At 42.0% G+C, this 18,338-nt stretch overlaps 1 protein-coding gene across 3 annotated transcripts; it reads right to left on the bottom strand.

Moving 5' to 3' along the window:
- Nucleotides 1-217: 217 nt before the first annotated feature.
- Nucleotides 218-18,065, bottom strand: thbs2a (thrombospondin 2a). Of its 3 annotated transcripts, XM_023411818.2 has the most exons (23): nt 17,818-18,064; nt 17,448-17,519; nt 16,556-17,109; nt 15,946-16,030; nt 13,312-13,511; nt 11,804-11,941; nt 11,625-11,718; nt 11,051-11,221; nt 10,029-10,205; nt 9,505-9,678; nt 8,876-9,003; nt 8,615-8,767; nt 7,114-7,332; nt 6,923-7,030; nt 6,671-6,830; nt 6,435-6,553; nt 6,108-6,342; nt 4,556-4,783; nt 4,162-4,433; nt 3,981-4,078; nt 3,397-3,536; nt 2,436-2,466; nt 218-2,069 (listed from the first exon to the last, which is right to left on the bottom strand). In XM_023411818.2, exons 2-23 carry the CDS (start codon nt 17,512-17,514, stop codon nt 2,066-2,068), a joined length of 3,555 nt encoding a protein of 1,184 aa, XP_023267586.1. In that variant the 5' UTR covers nt 17,515-17,519; nt 17,818-18,064; the 3' UTR covers nt 218-2,065. The 3 variants fall into 3 exon arrangements, with proteins under 3 accessions (XP_023267586.1, XP_023267587.1, XP_087031558.1); XM_023411819.2 differs by lacking the exon at nt 2,436-2,466 and having other exon boundaries at nt 17,818-18,065; XM_087175432.1 differs by lacking the exon at nt 218-2,069 and having other exon boundaries at nt 2,432-2,466; nt 17,818-18,065.
- Nucleotides 18,066-18,338: the final 273 nt, after the last annotated feature.

Consider the following 18,338-nt stretch of genomic DNA (forward strand, 5'->3'; position numbering starts at 1 on the left):
TCTAACATTTCTTCACTTTCATAAAATGGGCTACATCTTAAAGTGAACGAGCATTTTTTTGAGCATCATGTATTAATCCGCCACTGAAAATAGTCCCCAACAATTATACAATTTATACCATTTTGAGAAACTTTGAATGAAGAGACTGTAATGCAAATCTTAGCTTTTGTCTATGCATGGCATTTGTTGAGCATAACAAAAACATAAACACCAGCCATATGCTTTAAAATGTATTTTAGCTAGTATTTTATACTGTATGAGTAATGTTGGTTAAAATACATTATACAACAGTAATTACATTGGGATATCTGTCAATCCTCGTGTACATAATCAACAGAATGGTGTACAAGTGATTTATTTAGGAAACAGAACAATCTTACACTAATGTTTGTAGAAAATGTATATCTAACAACACAAGTATACAAAAAAAAACCCATTTACATTTTGTGCATTGCAAACTCTCAACAAAATGAACAAGATGGAAACCAAACACGGAAGAACAGGAATGCTATACACACTAACGACAGCAAGGTTGTACACTGACACGTCCTCGATCCACACCACACAGTCACACAGTCACAATTTGTTTTGAGAGACCTTCATCTGGATTCCTTTTCAGCCAACACCGAACAGTTTCACAACATCCATAAGCGATACTTATGACAAGAAAAAAAGGTAATTTGTATAAAATGTTTTCACTGTATTTGATCTTCATGACTCCATCACACATAATGACTAACTGTTGCACTTCAGACTCTCAGCTGTTGATGTGATATGTCACTTGGCGCTCGGTACACAAAATTGGATTTACTGGGAATCAGGCACTTAAACTGCAGTTCTATTTAATTCATACCTTTCAGACTGATGTTATTACCTTGATCTACTTAATTTTTTTTTGTAGATGTAGCCCAATATGCAGCCAGTTTTGATGATGGACCATTTACTAGACGCAGAGTATGAGAACTGAAAAATGTTCCACTTGTACCGAAGTGATATATCACTTTGAGGACAATGAGGCCCCTGTCTGGACGGCTATGGAAATAAACACAGTGGCTTTTTTTTAACATACACATCCCACCAGAATTAATGTTCTCTGGCAGCTACTATCACATACGTAAACACAGCACGTGTTTACGTATGTGATTATTTAAGAAGCAGCTGATGTTTATCCTTTCCCCAAAGTCTTACACTACAGATGGTCAAAAAGATCTGAAAAACTAACAAGTTAAGGAAGTGCATGACAACACCGAAAAACTGGCAATGTTATAGTGTGTTATCTTGATGTTTGTGATGTTCAATTATGTGTTTTGTCAGTGTAAACAAATAAATAATTATTTACAAGCATAAATGCAAACAAACAAAACAAGCAGGGAATAAATAATTTACAAAAGGAATTATTATACAGACTTAGTATAAACATCTTTGGCACTTACTAAAATGGCTTAATTAAATCGTTCACTCACGTTCTCCGTATAAAAAAAAACCCAATACAAAACAAAACTAAACACAATTTCAGGATGAAAAGAATGAAGAGGAATAGTAATGTACTTGAGACGGCTAAATGATTATGCTTTGGTTACAGTTTATGTTTGTCAGACACTATGATCAGTTGTTCTGCATGACAGAAGCCATGAGCGAACCTCATAATCCCAAACAGAACGAAACATATTAAACATAGAAGAACTGAGTCACTTACAAGTTGTAAGAACCAAGACACTGTTGGAAAGCACATACAGCATGTAAGTGGTTGTACAATGAATCCTTTAAAAATGTAGACATAGGTACACAAGTTATAACTGGATATTCTGGAGAGCTTTTTTTTTCCTTTTTTTTAAACTCGTCCACTCCCATCAGTTTTTCTTTCCCAGCTTGGGAAATACGTATAAGTCACCAGGAAAACTGAAATCGGCCATGCTTTCCTCTCCAGTGGATGGATCAAGGGCAAAACATGGAAAAGTATGGAAAGTCTCATTTACATCGAAATGGATTTAGCGATGATGTAATGTTTACTTTGAGAGATTCTTGTCTTTTGCCGTCTGATGTTTTTCTATCCGACTTGATTCAGTTATCTGCGGAAAGATTGAGAAAATAACTTCCATTACCGCCACATTTATAATCAAAACTAGGACACACAATGAGATTCACGCAGTCAAAGTGCCAGAGTGCAACAACATGTGCATTGTGTGCGCCAGAAAGCGTGTCTGCAGAAACATGGCTGTGATTGTGAAAAGGCTGCAGGCTGATTTTTCACTGTTTAGCACTCAACAGAAGATCTGAAGAAGGACCAATACGCAAGGCCTTTCACAATGCATCTGAGGCATTGTACATGGGCAAGCTGACAGGCACAAACAAACAAAACACAAACAAATAAGCGTGACTCTTTTTCTTGCTTCAGCCAACACACAACACATAACCCCTCTCATCATCATCATTACCTCGTGAACACTGTTGGCAACTCCGGCTTATCTGAGGTTTGAAAAAAATGTTGAAGGTTTGAAGACTTTACTCACATTATCCAAACATGGAGGTTTTCTCCTCCAATGTCCATACATATGTCCGCATTACACACGCATACATAAAGTATACACACACACACACACGCTTGCTGCAGCGATCCTTTAAACATCAATAAACATCAAATGCCTAAGTTGCGATCATGTAATGTAAAGTCTGCCTGCATCACACTGCTTTCTAAGAACTTGATACCTAAGACAATATTTCTACTTAAAGAGTTACGGAATTCACGATATCTGGATGTATATGTAGAAACATGGCTAACCCCTGCGTCAGAGACAGGATGATTTAACCTGTCCTCCCAACCCCATAAAAAAGGTTTATCATGTCTTAAATCATAATTTAATCTAATTCATTAAACAGCTCAAACTGTAAGGAACAGCTCCCCCACATGCACAAATGTAGGAATTACAGTGTGAATCCTTAACTGCTATTAACTACGAACATTTTTTTTTTTTGGCATCTGATGGTTGCAACAAATTCATTTAGTGCACTTTCCTTGGGTTTGTTTGCAATATTCTACAGTTGCGAATAATTTATCTCAACTTGAAAAACCGCAATCAAAGAAATCTAAACTAATTATACACATAATTACACACTTCTGCTATTGTCTGCTAAAGTTGTGGACAAAAAAAAAAAAAAATTCCGAAAGCTTGGCTAATATTTCCGAATGTATGTGACACTTTTTGGTACAAGCTATCCTGTAATGCATTATCGTAGCTGCACAAGGTTTAGTACACAAGTGTGGGTGTCTTAGCTATCGCAAGTTTCTGTTTTTGAAATTTAATATCATACACATACACAAACACAAACACACACGTACATACACGTCAGAAACATTACTGGTTATAACTTTAAAGTCATGAAAGTGTTTGTACTAACCTCTGCACTCATACTTGAGGTCGGAGAAGAACACCAGCTCTTGCGAGAAGACAAACAAGCCTAACCTTCCTCCGGCAAAAGTCTTGTCATAAATTGGTCCTGAGTCGGCCATGATCTGTTTACCTTCATAGACCACAACCCTGCAAAAATAACACGGTGAGCATGAAGTTTGTAATGCAATGAGATTATGGTGCTCACAAATATACAGCATATATACGGCATTGCTATACTATCAGTATTTCGGTGGCTGACAACTGGCCATTTGTACATCAATCTCCATAATATACATTCATCACCTTGGCTGTATGTACACAAATCTGTGTCTAAACCAACATTTCACCAATTCATTTTTGTAAACTTCTTTTTTGTTGTCACTAAGTGACTTGTTTGTGCTCTTCTGTTTCTCTCTGTTCTCGGTGTCTCACCTCTTTCTAGTCTTTTCTGTGAGGCTCTAAAAGGCCATGTGACAGAAAACCTGCAGTAAAACACATACTGTAGCTCTTTGGAGTCCTGCAGTCAAAGTAGCCTGTCACTGAAACAGGAAAACGACATGTTGTCTCGTTGTGGTGAACTTCATTTCTTACCTTATAAAGCCCGTCTTTGGTCTGTGGATGAGATGCCACCTGTAGGCTGTGTAATCCTTCCAACCGATGTTTTTGGGGTCATGCCACAGAGTACGCACCTACATAAAATAGTAAACAGTACTTAATATTAATACTGCTACAGCCTTTAAAACAGACCACTGGTATTTAGACTGCTGCCCACCTGTCCGGGAGTGTTGCCCGTGTGCCACAAAGCATTCCTGAGGTTTTCTCCAGTGCCAGTGGTTGAGTTGACAACTTTGAGTGAAACTCCAGAGATGCCAAAGGCCTTGGAGGGCTTGTCCTCCCAGTAAGTCTGTGTGATCTGCTTCCACATGACTACATAAAAGCGCCCACTCGACTGGTAGCCGAACACAAAGCCCGCATAGTCATCATCTCTGTCTGTGTTCACGTACATCGTTCCACTGAAGTCCACTGCATTGAACTCATCAAAACCTGTGATGGTGTCAAAGAAGCCGTTAGGACTCTGCACAGTTAAAGGGAGTTTCAAATCTTTTAAATAGCAGCAAATTAACACAAATAGATTACAGGGGAGGACACATATGTGTGCTGCTCACCTACTGCAATGCCTGGGTCAGAGTTGGCAGTCTGGACCAGCTCTTTGCCCTGGTGTCTGACCACCCAGTTGGGATCAATTTGAGTGGTTCCCTTAGGATCCAAGTGGACCATCTGGAACTTCCTGAAGTCTGTGGCACTGATGGCGTTGTTCTCCGGACACACATCAAGAATATCTGGGATGCTGTCGTTGTCAAAGTCATCTTTGCAGGCATCCCCTCTTCCATCGCCTGTTAAAAAAATACATCAAATAACTAGGTCTGACCTGATTTAAATTAGACATGCACGATATATACTACATTTTTCCACAGGTTGGAAAATCTCTATGGCAGCTAATGTGAGTGTCATAATACTCCCACAGCAGTGAGTGTTGAGGAGCTCGTCCAAGTTAATATTGAAAATTAATGGAAAAAATAGCAATTCCTCCCAGGAAACTGGCTTTCATACCTTTGCCAAGTCTACTAAGGCAAATCAACCATCTTTTCATGCTGTGACAACTTCCACTGATACTTGTAACTATCTGAGGCCTGAAGTCTATTAGAGCCAGACTGCAGGCCAGGAGCTCAAAGTGGAAAGGATGCCAGTGGCTAATGAAGGCCACTGTGTGGAGGTAGCTCGCTGCTTTCTGTCATCGTCTTTGTTATTTTGCACAAGGTGCTAAAACGATTCTATCAAATAAACGCTATCTGACGAGCTGTGAAGAGCGTGAAAGCGTCAGTGTCCAAGGCCTTTCTCCTTCTCACGGTCTGTTTCCAGTTACAGACAGCTGTACAAACTCAAGGTAACCCTGCTTAAATTTGGCACTGTGGACTCATCACGAGCAAAAGCCTAAAGGAAAGAAAAACTTCAGGGGCTGACGTGTGCCCTCCTGGGCGGCTCACTGAAGTCATGCAGAATGACATCACCCATGCCAATCCGGTCGTTGACTCTTTCCACAGCAACTGCATTTCACACCTGCAGCAGCTGAAGCTAATTGCTGACAAAATGAGAACATCACTAAGTAATGAGCACAAAGTGACAACAGACAGAAAATAATGGGCCATTATATAATCTATGTATCTAGCTATGGATTATCAATTCCCAGACTGACAAGTACAGCTAATGTGTCATAAACTGGTCATGTGAGATTAATGGTGATTATTAACTAATGGTAATCAAATGGTAATTCATTAATTAATGATGATATTTTTGTTAACTTCTGTTACTCAGGTCAAGAATGAACTCACAATCTCGAATTTTAAACCAAGAGAGACAAAACGTCCTTGAAGTGCTCAGAAAAACGGGAAATCTATGCATCGACAATTCCTGACAACCGGGCAAATCCATCTGCCGAAGAAGCTCATGTTACATTCGAAAGCTCCAACATCTAAGTACAAATGCTGTCGGTTAGTCTGAGGTTAGCTAGCTTTGACTCAGAGTAGGAAAATTTCAGCACCCTTTGTTCTAACATTTCTGCAAGACTAAGATCAACAGCTGGATTCACACACGAGTCAAAAGCACATGGCATGAAACCGACGCTGCGACCTTTAAACTCTTTAAATGTTACATCCTCACCGTCAGCATCCAGCTGGTCTGCGTTGGGCGTTAGTCTGCAGTTGTCCTTGTCGTCGGGTATACCATCATTATCATCATCATAGTCACATGCGTCTCCTTTGCCATCCTTGTCATGGTCAGCCTGGTTGGCGTTGGCAACATAGGGACAGTTGTCCAGGTTGTTCTGGTGGCCGTCTTCGTCGATGTCCTGGTTATTGTCACACTGATCTCCAACCAGGTCATTGTCTACGTCAGTCTGTTGGACAAATACAGATGTTAACTTTGTTAACGCCTCCGGTGCCTGCTCTTACACTGGAATGTGTCATTATATGCGGTGTGGCACAGTACCTGGTCAGGGTTGTGCAGCAGTGGACAGTTGTCACACTGGTCACCAACTCCATCCATGTCAGTGTCCTTCTGGTCAGTGTTGTATACATAGGGGCAGTTGTCGTTCTCATTCATAATTTCTAAGAAAAAAAAAAAAGACATTTCATTTTCTTGAGAGTTTAAGATATAATATAATGATTAGCTGCACTAGATGGACTGATTACAGTATTTTACATGTTTAGGTTTGTCTATTTTACCATCTCCATCAATGTCCACTGCGCAGGCATCCCCTTCTCCGTTGTGGTCGGTGTCTATTTGGGCAGGGTTGTGTTCATAGGGACAGTTGTCGCATCTGTCACCGACTTCGTCCTTGTCAAAGTCAAACTGGCGAGGATTGTAAAGGAGGGGGCAGTTGTCCTGTGGAAAGTACACATTTGTTTAGGAATTCTTTCGTTAAAATTAATCTGATCATAGAATAAAATATGTCCAGGTGTTAAAGACTCCTGTACCCTCTCATCTAGAATTCCATCGTTGTCGTCATCCTTGTCACAAGCATCTCCTTGACCGTCTTTGTCAAAGTCTTCTTGTCCAGAGTTGGGAAGGCTGGGGCAGTTGTCCTGAAAAGTTTTCCAGATACAGTTGTTTAGATTCACTGCAGGATGGGCTACATCAAACAATATAATGAAGTTCAGTGAAATACCTTCTTGCAGTGATAAGTGGCGTTGGCGCCACACACAAGGTTCTGATTGGGCCAACCATCCAAGTCTGAGTCTTCACCACAAATGAAGCCATCTCCAGCGTAACCGGTCCTACATTCACACTTGTACATTGGGTCACTAAAGTGGCTGATGTAGATACATTCGGCATACTTGTGACAGTTGTGGGTCTTGTCCTTGCACGGGTTCTCTGGCTCACACACCTAAAGGAAAAAATGGCAGTTGAAATTGTATTATGAGATTTGTCAGCGACCAAATGCAACATCATGTGACACTGGATGTGATCCGCCTGAAAGAAAAAACAAAAACAAGATGGCCACCATACCCTTGTCATCAGTCTTTTAACATGGTTTCCATGTAAAAGGATGACTCCTCGTAGCTTTCTTTTTGGAAGGCCACTACAAACTGAGGGCTTCTCCAAAATGAAGTGAAATGTTAATGGAAAGATTTTGGACAAAACCAAAATATGGGGCACTTCTGGGCGCAGAAGTCCCACTGTGACCCACTGTTACTCCTTCATTGCAGCACAAGGTATTCACAGCTGCCACTCATTACCAGAGGATGAAGAATGACTCCAGCTTGGATGCCACTCCATGAGCTCATAGAGCAGAAAGTGACGGCAAAAACAGCCCTTTGATCAAAACTATGAAATGGAGTCCCTTAATGCCAGCGATGAGACAATTCCCTTTTTCCCAAATCAATTAGTGAAATTGGGACATCAAATCAAAGACAAGCAGCTGCGGAAACCAAAGAGCGACAAAACGCTCGACGAGGGATGTTATGTGTGTGTCGGTCAGATTGGCATGGCAAGTTTTTCAGTTTTCCAGGAACTATGTAAATTTAGTGATCATAGGGGAGCAGAAAACAGTTTGTTCCACTCAAGTAGTTAATGTGACATATATGACGTGTCATATTACTTGTGATAGGGTGATAAAACTTAGGAAGGGAGTGGGAAGTTGAAATACAAAGTTGTTTTAAAGGTCTAATGGGTAAAGCCTAAATTAAGAAAAAAGGTTTCACATCATTTTACTTGCATAAAAGCCATTCAATATTTACAGTAAAAGTACAGCATAAAGACCTGTTTCAGTCGTCCTCTCATCTTACAATGAAAGTAACAAAGACATATGTTTGTTGTTAAGGGTTGTCCAATTCTCCCTCCTCTCCTTCTGCTTATTGATACTGGGTCAAGGTAAGTCACACTCATACATGGTGGCCCAGGGCCTCCCCTCCAGCACTGTGCACTCTCACTGCAAGAATGAGGCTTATAAATCACCCGAGCTGCTGCTTCCATCATTCATAAATTTGGATCTGACATAGAAAAATCCACACGACTGCTTTTCGAAAAATCTGCCTGGAGCTTAAGGGCCACTTTGTATCCTTTCCTTTGCCACATTTGGTTTTCACCTCTTCAAAAGTTACTCGTGTTTGAATGGCATTCGATCAATAGTCTGTTACTGGCACTGAATGAGTGTAACCTCAGCTCACCTGTTTGTTCTTCTTGGCGGCCTCCACACCCATACCGAAGGGCTGGGTGCCCTTGTAGCGCTTGGGACAGGGCAGGCAGTGGAAACCTGGATCAGTGTTGACGCAGCGTTGCGTTCCACTCACTTTGTAGCAAACATCAGACACCATATCACACTGGAGGAGGGAAAGAAAAGCTTCAGTAAAATGCAAACAAATAGTTACACGTGCGAACCCTTGAATACAAGTATTGCTTATGCACATAAGAAAAACAGGAAGCTTTACCTCATTAATGTCTTCACAGTGGGTACCATTTCCGCGGAAACCAGCAGGGCATGGGCCACACTCCCAGGATCCATCTGGAGAGCTGTTGCAGTCCACTCCCCCAAAGCATGGGTTAGACAGACAGCCATCTGCAAGGGATTTAGATGACAAGAATGGATACAAACAAAGGAAATTGATTAAACATTATTGGACAAATCCGTATTGTGTGTCTCCAAATGGTTCAACTTTAATTTGTAATGGTTTCTATTTCAACTTGATGCGTCAAGATAAAGACCTACAAGCTAGGACATGCACTACAGTTGCAGTATGACCTAAAAATCCAGACTTTAAAGGGTTGGTTCACCCAAACTACAACATACAGTATATTCTCACTTGAAGGTATTTTGTCATAACCTACATTTAAATTTTGACCTGATGGGGATGTGAGAGGAAAAATCTGGGCATCACCAACATCAGTAGGATTCATCCTGTTGGGACTGTGAATTTTATCCATAATTTCATGACAATCCATACAATATGTGGTGAGGTATTTAAGTCTGGACCAAAGTGGTGGACGGACCAACAGGGCCATCTCCAGAGCTATGCTGCTCCCAGGGCTAAAACCATAATGCAAAGTGACTAGTGCTCACCAATAGGACAGTCTTCTTTGTTACAGCTGTCACTGTCGTTGGCCTCCCCGATACACTTGTTGCCGCCATGCTGAGGTTGAGGGCTGTTGCACTCGCGTGTTCGACTTTTGACCCCCCCTCCGCATGTTGCTGAACAGGTTGCCCACGGAGACCAAGGGCCCCAACCACCATCAACTAAAAAAGATACAGAGGTAGATGTTCAGAAGTTAATCGTTGACGTCAAACATTTAATTCCACTGATATTTCAACCTCTGTATTTCTAAATAAAAGTGTGTCAACATTCAAAGCCTGAAATCTGAAAAGCAGCCAGAGTCAGAAGCCTGGAACTTAATACTACAAGAGAACATACTGAGCTGATTTGGGTCAACATTTCCTGAAAGACAGACAGGAGGCCAAAACACATGGGGAGTGTTGCCTCAAGGGAGCCATGAGGCATGAGGAAGTCTGGTTGTTTGACACGGACGCTAGCTGTTGTAATGGAGATGCCGCTGTTGAATGTTCCCTTCACGGGCTGAAATACTCACTGGGACACGGCTTGGCAGTGCAGCGCTGAGTCTCTCTCCCGCTTCCTTCGCAGTCTTTGCCCCCCAGCTGTGGCACGGGAGCATTGCAGTGTCGTATCCTGGTGATCTGTCCTTCTCCACAGGTCACAGAGCAGGAGGACCACGGTGACCACAAACTCCACCCTCCGTCCTGGCGAACTGGGTATCAAACATCAAACATATCAGGCAGAGATCACCAAAACACATGTCATGTATTATCCTCTAGACTTCCATTCAGTAAAATAGTTACAGACATATATAATTTGCAAAAGTAAAAAAAAAAAAAAAATGACCACCAGATTTTCTACAAGTAAACATCACATGATGTTGGCGATGACGGCTCACTTTCAAAGATTTTCTGAGATGCCTGCGCCAGTATTTATGTCACCGTGGGTAAACTATCCTGCAGTGGTTAAACTGATTCAGTCACTCAAACAGATGCAGTGTAATGTTAGCTGCATGCAATAACAAATGCTAATCCCACAATTTATCAAAACACCCAGTCCATCAGTTTCGGCATCCAGGACAAATCTAGAAAAATCTCCTAACCTCCCTCATCTCATAATCTCATATATGGTACAGCTAATGATCAAATTCATTAGTATTTTATATTTTTGCATGGCAGGCAGTGGTGAGTCATAGCACTTTGAAAAACCCTCTCAAACAGTGATTTATTTGGAATAAAGTTCAACTGGGCACACCCTGCAGCCCGACCATACGAGCCAGCTCTTCACTCAGCCTCACTCAGATGGATGCATTTTCAACAGATTTATGGAGGCGTGAACTTGGTCTTCTGCACTTTGGAGGATCTCATCTTTTGTTTAACTCGGTGCCCGAGTTTTTCCACAGTTCAATCATGCACCATCTGCACCATGTACCATAAGTCATGCGCCACATACTTCGATCAAGATAATATCCAACCAGCACTAAGGAGGTCACCACTGGATGTCAGCTGTTTAAAACGGAGTGACAGGTGAAAAACTAAATAAACTAAATATCCTCACCACGGCTGTCGCATTTGCCCAAGCTACACTTGCGGGTCTGGATAGAGGGTCCGGTGCAGGGGTTACTGGTTGCATCACATGACCGACCCCTCTGTTGAGTTCCTGTACCACAGGTGACTGTGCACTCTGTCCACTCTGACCAAGGGGACCAGCCGTCCTCACTTTCTATAGCTGGAGGATGTAAAAGCACAGAGTCAACATTTGGTTCCCTTTTTTTTTTGCATAAGAAAGATTCCCATATATACAGTACTCATTGTTAAAACAGAACAATAAAAGTGCTGGAAAAAGATCATGTCTGCACTATTTTTATTCTTTATGTCAGCCTGTTTATCACATGACCTCATCTGAAAAACCCGCAGTAGCCACTAGTGTGTTATATTTTGACCAATAAATATGTGGTTCACTCACAAAGACAAACTGGCTGCAACAATCCTGTAGTATTAAAATTTAATGTGCGTGGAATATTGTTTTTATGGCATATTGCACCATTAATTTAAAATAGCATGTGTGCATAAAACTGCATGTGCATTTAAGTGCTAGGTGCATTGGCTAATAGGACGGTCCGACGACTTACGTATACACACGGGGCAGCACTCGCCGTCGATAAACGAGGGGCTGGCACAGGCCACTGGGGGGCATGTGATTTGGTGACACACGATCTTGGACTCCTGCCATCATTCAATATAAGAGATATATCAGGATCACCGATATCCACAGTGAATCTGTACATATTTCTTTATGACTTGGCATTACCTGGCAAGTACATTTGGTGCAGCTGTCTACCACCCAGTCTTCCTTATCCTCAAACAGGCGGCCATCCTGCCAGCACATGTTTTTCTCCTTAGAGTTCAGCTTCCCAATGACCTCCCTCATGATTGTGTTCTCCTCCGTCTGAACATACAACAACAGACAGTCGGAAAAGGAGCTCAGTCAGAAATTGATTAGGACACACACATCATACAGGTATACTGCACTCCATTAAGCATGTGATGGTATACACCCGCGGACAAGCCAATTATTTTAGGAGAGCACATGCGAGGTTAATATTCACCATGCGGACAGAGGAACAGTATATCCTGCTCCAGCAGAAGCAGTGTTATACAATTTAAATATTATTCATAGACAAGTTAAACATTCAACATTATATTAAACAAACATAACTCTCTGAAAGACTCAACCACTACAATACATATGACAATAATTAAGAGCCAACTGTAGCATCCTGTCACCCTTTCAATGAATCTATCCTACCAGCATACATCCCTCTCCAGTTCAGTGATGCTTTGAGGTCGTTTCATTCTGAGCCTAAGAACTTACAAAACCTAAATGAACTCAAAGAGGTACACCTACACAAAAAAAGCTACTCTACTGTATTAACAGGAATACTTGTAAAACGTTAATTCTAAAATGTGCCTCTCATCACTAGAGTTCTCTAATGTTTCTAGGAAAATAACCCATTGAAAAGTGTCGTACACATTGTAACCTCCAACCCAATTGGAGATCAGGGGATTTCTGGCTGGACTCCTCAACACTTGGGAACCGTCAGTCGATAAACCGCTGCCAAAGGTTTGTGTGTGTGTGTGTGTGTGTGTGTGTGTGTGTGTGTGTGTGTGTGCTCATGCGTCCTCCTTTTGGAAAATGGAGGCAGCAGTGTGCAGCACTAGAATCTAAGACACCACTCGGTCTGGAAGAGCCTCAGGGACCCTTCTCATCCCAGCCGTTTTTTTTTTTTTTTTCCCAAGGTTCATGCCCAGTCTCTCTTATTGCTGGGAGGCTCCCAGAGGAAACACATGGGCTGTTTAAACACAACCAGACATTAGACTGGACCCTATCGCTGCCAGGGGAACACTTCCTATATCCACATGTAACATGTCATAAAATCTGTCTGACTCACGCCGCCACAGATAGCAGGAGTCAAGCGGGTTCAGCCATCACGGGCGACTCTATAAACAGTCCTGCGGCTACTTAATGTTTGCTTTCAAACCAATGTAGGTTACCTAGTAACCTAATTCAAACCTCTTACCTCCTGACTCCCACACATTTATTTTTCTAAAATGTCAATTTTCTCTAAAATGTTAATTTTCTTCCCTCGCACAAAGACAGATTGTGGTGATTTGACATCCATCACTAAAATTGGCCGGTAAAGTACGGTGAAACAGGCAGTGGCTTTTCTAAAACAAACACAAGTCAGGATTATGTTGATTTGCACTATGTAAGAGAGCATCAGTCAAGCTGACACATATGTCATGTGTACTACTTACCACTTTTTGCAAGCCATCAATAAGGTTACTAACGACAACACGAAGGCCTTTGAGCTCCTGGAACATGGTGCTAAGTTCCTCGCAGGAGCGTTCGCACATATCGGCTCCCATCTCATCTGTCTTCTGACCTATAATGTTTGTAGTGATGGAAGGACTCACATCCACCATTTCTGTGCTCTCACTCACAATATTAGCATCATCTGGTGGGGGGGAAAAAAACAAGAAAACGAATAAGCAACACAGACTGGAGATGGAAAACATTTGAGAGATATGATGAGTGAAACTCAAGGACTCAAAGGGAACAAATCAATTTCCTGTTTTCCTGTAGTCGGCCAAAAGATCACAACAATGCTGTGATTACAATGTTTATTGTGTTCCCAAAAACAGATGTTGAGTCAGTGGTGTTTGAGTTGAAAAATGTATCTGTTTGAAACGGGGACGGTAAAACTTTCCACCGCAGACGACAGCAGGGCCGACTGTGGGACGGCGGGAGGGGGTGTCACTGTGAAGCTCAAAAAGCAGAAATCTGGGTGTTCCTTCTTTGATGAGAAAACCACACCGTTGTCATAAATCCCTGTGACCTTTCAGATAAGTGGACACTTTCAATATGAACTTAGCAGACTGGAGTGACCACACAGATGGATTTACAAGGAGCCTGTGAAGCTCGTGCTCTTGCCCTTAGGGCTGATCAGTAGCACAGGCACCAGAGATACCCTTGTCTAGATGTCAACACACTAATCACATTAGTGCGGATCAAAGTCAAGTCCCTTGAGTAACAGAAATTATCAATCATTACTAACACTGAAGGATTTACACTAGAAACTGGTCCTTCGGTGCATAATGTGAAAGGAAATGTGCTCTTCAACTACAGGGCTGTTTGAAGGCTGTAATGAGGCTAAATGTCGAGTCTGCTTTGCACAATCTGCAAAGTTGGAGCAGGAAGTCCAGTCCAGAGTAACGTGTCTGCCAGTTGTGATCTTTGCACAACACAGACAGGCAAAAACATAAATCACAGAGTAAGACAGGGCGTCTTTTGTGGGGTTTGCATTAAGCCATATGAAATTATCAGCATCTATTCTTTAGATTCCCTCAATTTACCCCTCAAATAATTCCCCAAGTTGGTGTCGGAAACAACTGAACCCCAATATTATCATGAACTTTACGAATGTGTGACACCGAAAACAAACACACAAGACACATATCACAGCGCCATGGAATGCCTGTCATTCGGCCAAATCACACAACATATCTGCAACTGGTTTGGATCTTGCTGTGTAAATTGGTGAAGATTAATAGCAGAGCAGGGACTCTAAATCAAGAAGTCATCCAAATTGCCCAATGATGTCCCAGTGTAGCCAGCGCTATGTTTTCTTTCCTTTTCAGTCTGCTGGACTCATTCAAATCTCAGGAGGGCGTCACGCTGTGTGTGCGTGTGAACGCGTGCTAGCTCGTCTGTGAAAGCATTTACACATTCTTTTGTCCCTGATAGACGTTTTCTATTTTCGTACAACAGATAGAGGAAAGATTTTTTTATTTTTTTTTAAAAAGAGCAAAAAGCTTGGGTAGGTTTAATACCGCTCATTAATGTCCAACATGACAGGTTTTATAAGTGTGTGGGTTGTGTGGCTTTATGGGTGACTTTTGGCATTAAAATTGCTACCAGTGCAGAACCTTAACTGGTGCCGACCAGCATGCAGGAAACTTCCAGGTCCTGGTGACATTTGTTAAACAAATAAACTCATTCAGTTGGAATTCAACACTGCTTGTGGCAACAGAAATGAGACAACTGCTCTATCACGCACAAACCCACGCACTGCATATGGATTTACTTTGTCACAGCAAGCCAAAGACACCTTTTCCAGATCTGGTGACCCTGTAGCCTTGCTGTAAAGGATGATTATATACATAGTTACTCAGATATCTGTATTTTTTCTTTTTTAAGTTGCAGCCACTCTTCGCGTGAGCTTCACTGAGGATCACGAGGTACTATTCCTCACGAGAGCAAAGATTCAGCTGAGAACAGCAACCCAATCAGCCAATTCATGACTTCACTGTGTGTGTGTGTGTGTGTGTGTGTGTGTTTGTGTGTGCAGCTGGAAGTGGAAGCTCCCCGCTCTGCAGCACAGCATTCACTTTCTCTTTTCTATTTTCTTTCCCAAGGCATTATCCTGAGCCCACTGCCAAAGGAAATAAATGTAAGCATCTGTATCTCCTTTTGTTCACCACGCACACAGCTCGACCTCAAGCCACTGCATCGATACTGCTGTTTCCGTAAATATGAAGTAATGGTGGGAGATCTTGCCACATATCAAATCTGCAAGCTTTTTGACCCACTTAAAAAAGAAAGAGCTAAGTTCATACAAAGGGAAGTCAACTGAGAACGCTAAACTGTTTGGTCTGGAAAATTGCTGTGGTTGGCACATAACAAAACACAGATACCATGCTTTTGGAGGATTGCATGTGAATGAGTTTCCCAATCACATCTGCAAGGTATCGAGCTTCAAACTGTTTGCAAATATAATTATTTCGACTCAGCTTTTGGATTATGAAAATCGTGTCAATAAAAAACTCCAACAGAGCGGAAACTTTAAGGGTGAATGCTGGTTTAAACACCTTCAAGAAAACCACTCTTACCTGGCTTAGTGACCTCGCAGTCTCTGCTCAGGAGGATGTCTTCCACTGGGGTGTCAAAGATGAAACGCACATTCTGCAGAAGGCCCTGTTTGGTAAGAAAAGACACGTCTCAGTCGCCGCAGTTACAGTCTCTATTACATATTTTGGCTAGTTTGACATATTTCAGAAGTGACATATAGAATGTCCATTTTCTATACCCACTTACTCCTATTCAAGGATGTGTTGGCGATCAGTCTAACAAACACATTTACACTTGGGCGTAGAAGTTCACTCCTGAACTTGTCATACACATTCACACTCATGTTTACACACAAGGGGCAATTTAGAAGCTAAATTTGGAGTCCTTTCCACATAGAGGGACCAGGGCAACATTGAGCCACGCTTTGAAGAGGGAGTATGTTAAGTCTCTACTTCTGGAAACTGCTGTTTAAAATGAGCTTCTATTATAAGCTCAGAGTAGACCACAGTTTTGTGTCTCGTAACTTCTGAGAGGTGAGAAAATATTGTAGGGGCCAGCTCACAGAGGGGACTGACGTTGAAACGCAATGAAAGCTCCCGGATCCTGGGAAATCCTTGTCTAGGCACCAAAACGCCACAGTCTTGGCCTTACCCTGAAGTGGTTCTCTCGGATGGATCCCTTCGCGACATACATGCGGTTTCCCTCAGCCTGCAGGTGCTCGTAGAAAGGCTCATCCAGGATGAAGCTGTCTATCAGGTTGCAGCCCACAAACAGGTTTGCATTTTCCCCGTGAATATGAAGAGTGATATTCTTCCACTGTGAGTCAGACAGGTCCACGTCCTCGAAGGAAACCACATTCTGCGAGCCGTCCACCGAGTAGTAAATGTCTAGAGTGTTGGCCCGTCCGTTGGACACAATCTCAAACTGCCGCCGGCCATCAGGGCCCTCCAGACCAATCAGGGTGCCCCGTGAGGCGCGGTCCTGGCGTATGCTGGCCACAAACACAAAGCCCTCATTGTTTTGGATCTGTCGTAGAATTTGCTTCAGTATGGGGGGGCTCACTGGGGGAAGGTGGTCGAAGCGGATGAAGCGGTAAGCAGGGACGTCTGAGTTTTGGCCCCGGAACTGTTTGGCCCCCAGAGTTTTGCGTGTGATGTGGCTGATTTCAAACAAGTCAAATGATGTCTCGTCCTCCTGCTCACCATCTATAAATCAGACAAGAGAAAATGCAAATTGCCATGTATAAGACATATATTTTAGGGGAAAAGAAGAGTTCATAAGCTTTTTGGAATCACCATTTTAAGACAAAGAAACAATATCAAAATTTGGCAAACATATGGAAAAATGTTTTGGGGGGTTTAGTCCTCAGTTTCATCTTGAAATAGATGATTGCACCTCAAATAAGAAAGACTTAGCATTCAGTTAGTTTTAGTGATAAAATAATTCTACCGATGACTATTACTATTAATATTATTATTAGCATTAATTATTATTATTAGTCTGCATTAAAAAGCATTTAAACATTTACAAGTTTTCCACTTACCTTGAGGTAATGCGTGGAGGAAATTAATTGATAAGAGCAGCAAGAAGAGACTTCTCCTGAGTATCATATCTCCTTCAAAACACAACAGAAAGGGGTTTTAAAAAAAAAAGAGTTTATAAGTCACTCTTGACTTTTTTTCGACATCCTGGGTCCACCTCAAATGTTGACTTTGCACTTGAGTTTCTCGGTAACACAGTGAATAATTCGAAGGAGAAAAATGAGGCGAGATGATAAAAGTAGTAAGATAAAAATTAGATACATTGTTTTACAACATCACACACAAGACTGGAAAAACTGGTAAGGAATTTCACATTTAACGTTAAATAAACGCTTTAAAAAATACAGCTGTTGTGCCGTCCGTGTAACTTACCTGACGCTTGCAGTTTTTCTTTTTTTTTTTTATGCCGTCAGATATCCGACAAGAAGAAAATGAAAAAAAAAAAGTTCAAATCGGTGGAAAGTAGCACGTTGTTTGATGATCTGAGCCGATTATTAAATGGATGAGAAGTGGTATCTCCTATAAACCTCGTGCGTAAAAAAACGTACAGTCCAATCTGGTTCACTACATCCACAGTCTGGAGGAGTTGAGGCACAACACTGACTGAAGCACCCACCTCCCTCCTCTTATATAGAGGCTCGCACAGAGCCTGTCAATCAAAGTCGTTTGGGTATGAACCGTCTGTGATCGGTTGTTAAGAGACAGAGTTACATAATTATCTTCCGATGGCGTAATTTTCTTATCCGTGCACACACACAGAGGCTGGTATGGGGGGGGGGGGTTTGTGACCCCTCCTCCCCTGCTGTCTCTCTCTCTCTCTCTCTCTCTCTCTCTCTCTCACACCGTGGTGCCCACCTTCCCCTCCCTATCAAAGCCACCTTCCCACTGTGTAT

This window comes from Seriola lalandi, unplaced genomic scaffold (genome assembly GCF_002814215.2).
Source record: "Seriola lalandi dorsalis isolate HSWRI2012SDOR001 ecotype SW California unplaced genomic scaffold, Sedor1 jcf7180002054470, whole genome shotgun sequence".
In the NCBI taxonomy this organism is placed as follows: domain Eukaryota; kingdom Metazoa; phylum Chordata; class Actinopteri; order Carangiformes; family Carangidae; genus Seriola; species Seriola lalandi.

Bases quoted from the DNA above. Each gene is read 5' to 3' on its own strand.
- thbs2a (XM_023411818.2), bottom strand. From the start codon at position 17,514: ATGATACTCAGGAGAAGTCTCTTCTTGCTGCTCTTATCAATTAATTTC. The intron at 10,206-11,050 runs GTGAGGATATTT...TTTGATACCCAG, and splicing joins GGGCAAATGCGACAGCCGTG to TTCGCCAGGACGGAGGGTGG. The intron at 3,537-3,980 runs GTAAGAAATGAA...TTATTTTTGCAG, and splicing joins CCAAAGACGGGCTTTATAAG to GGTTGTGGTCTATGAAGGTA.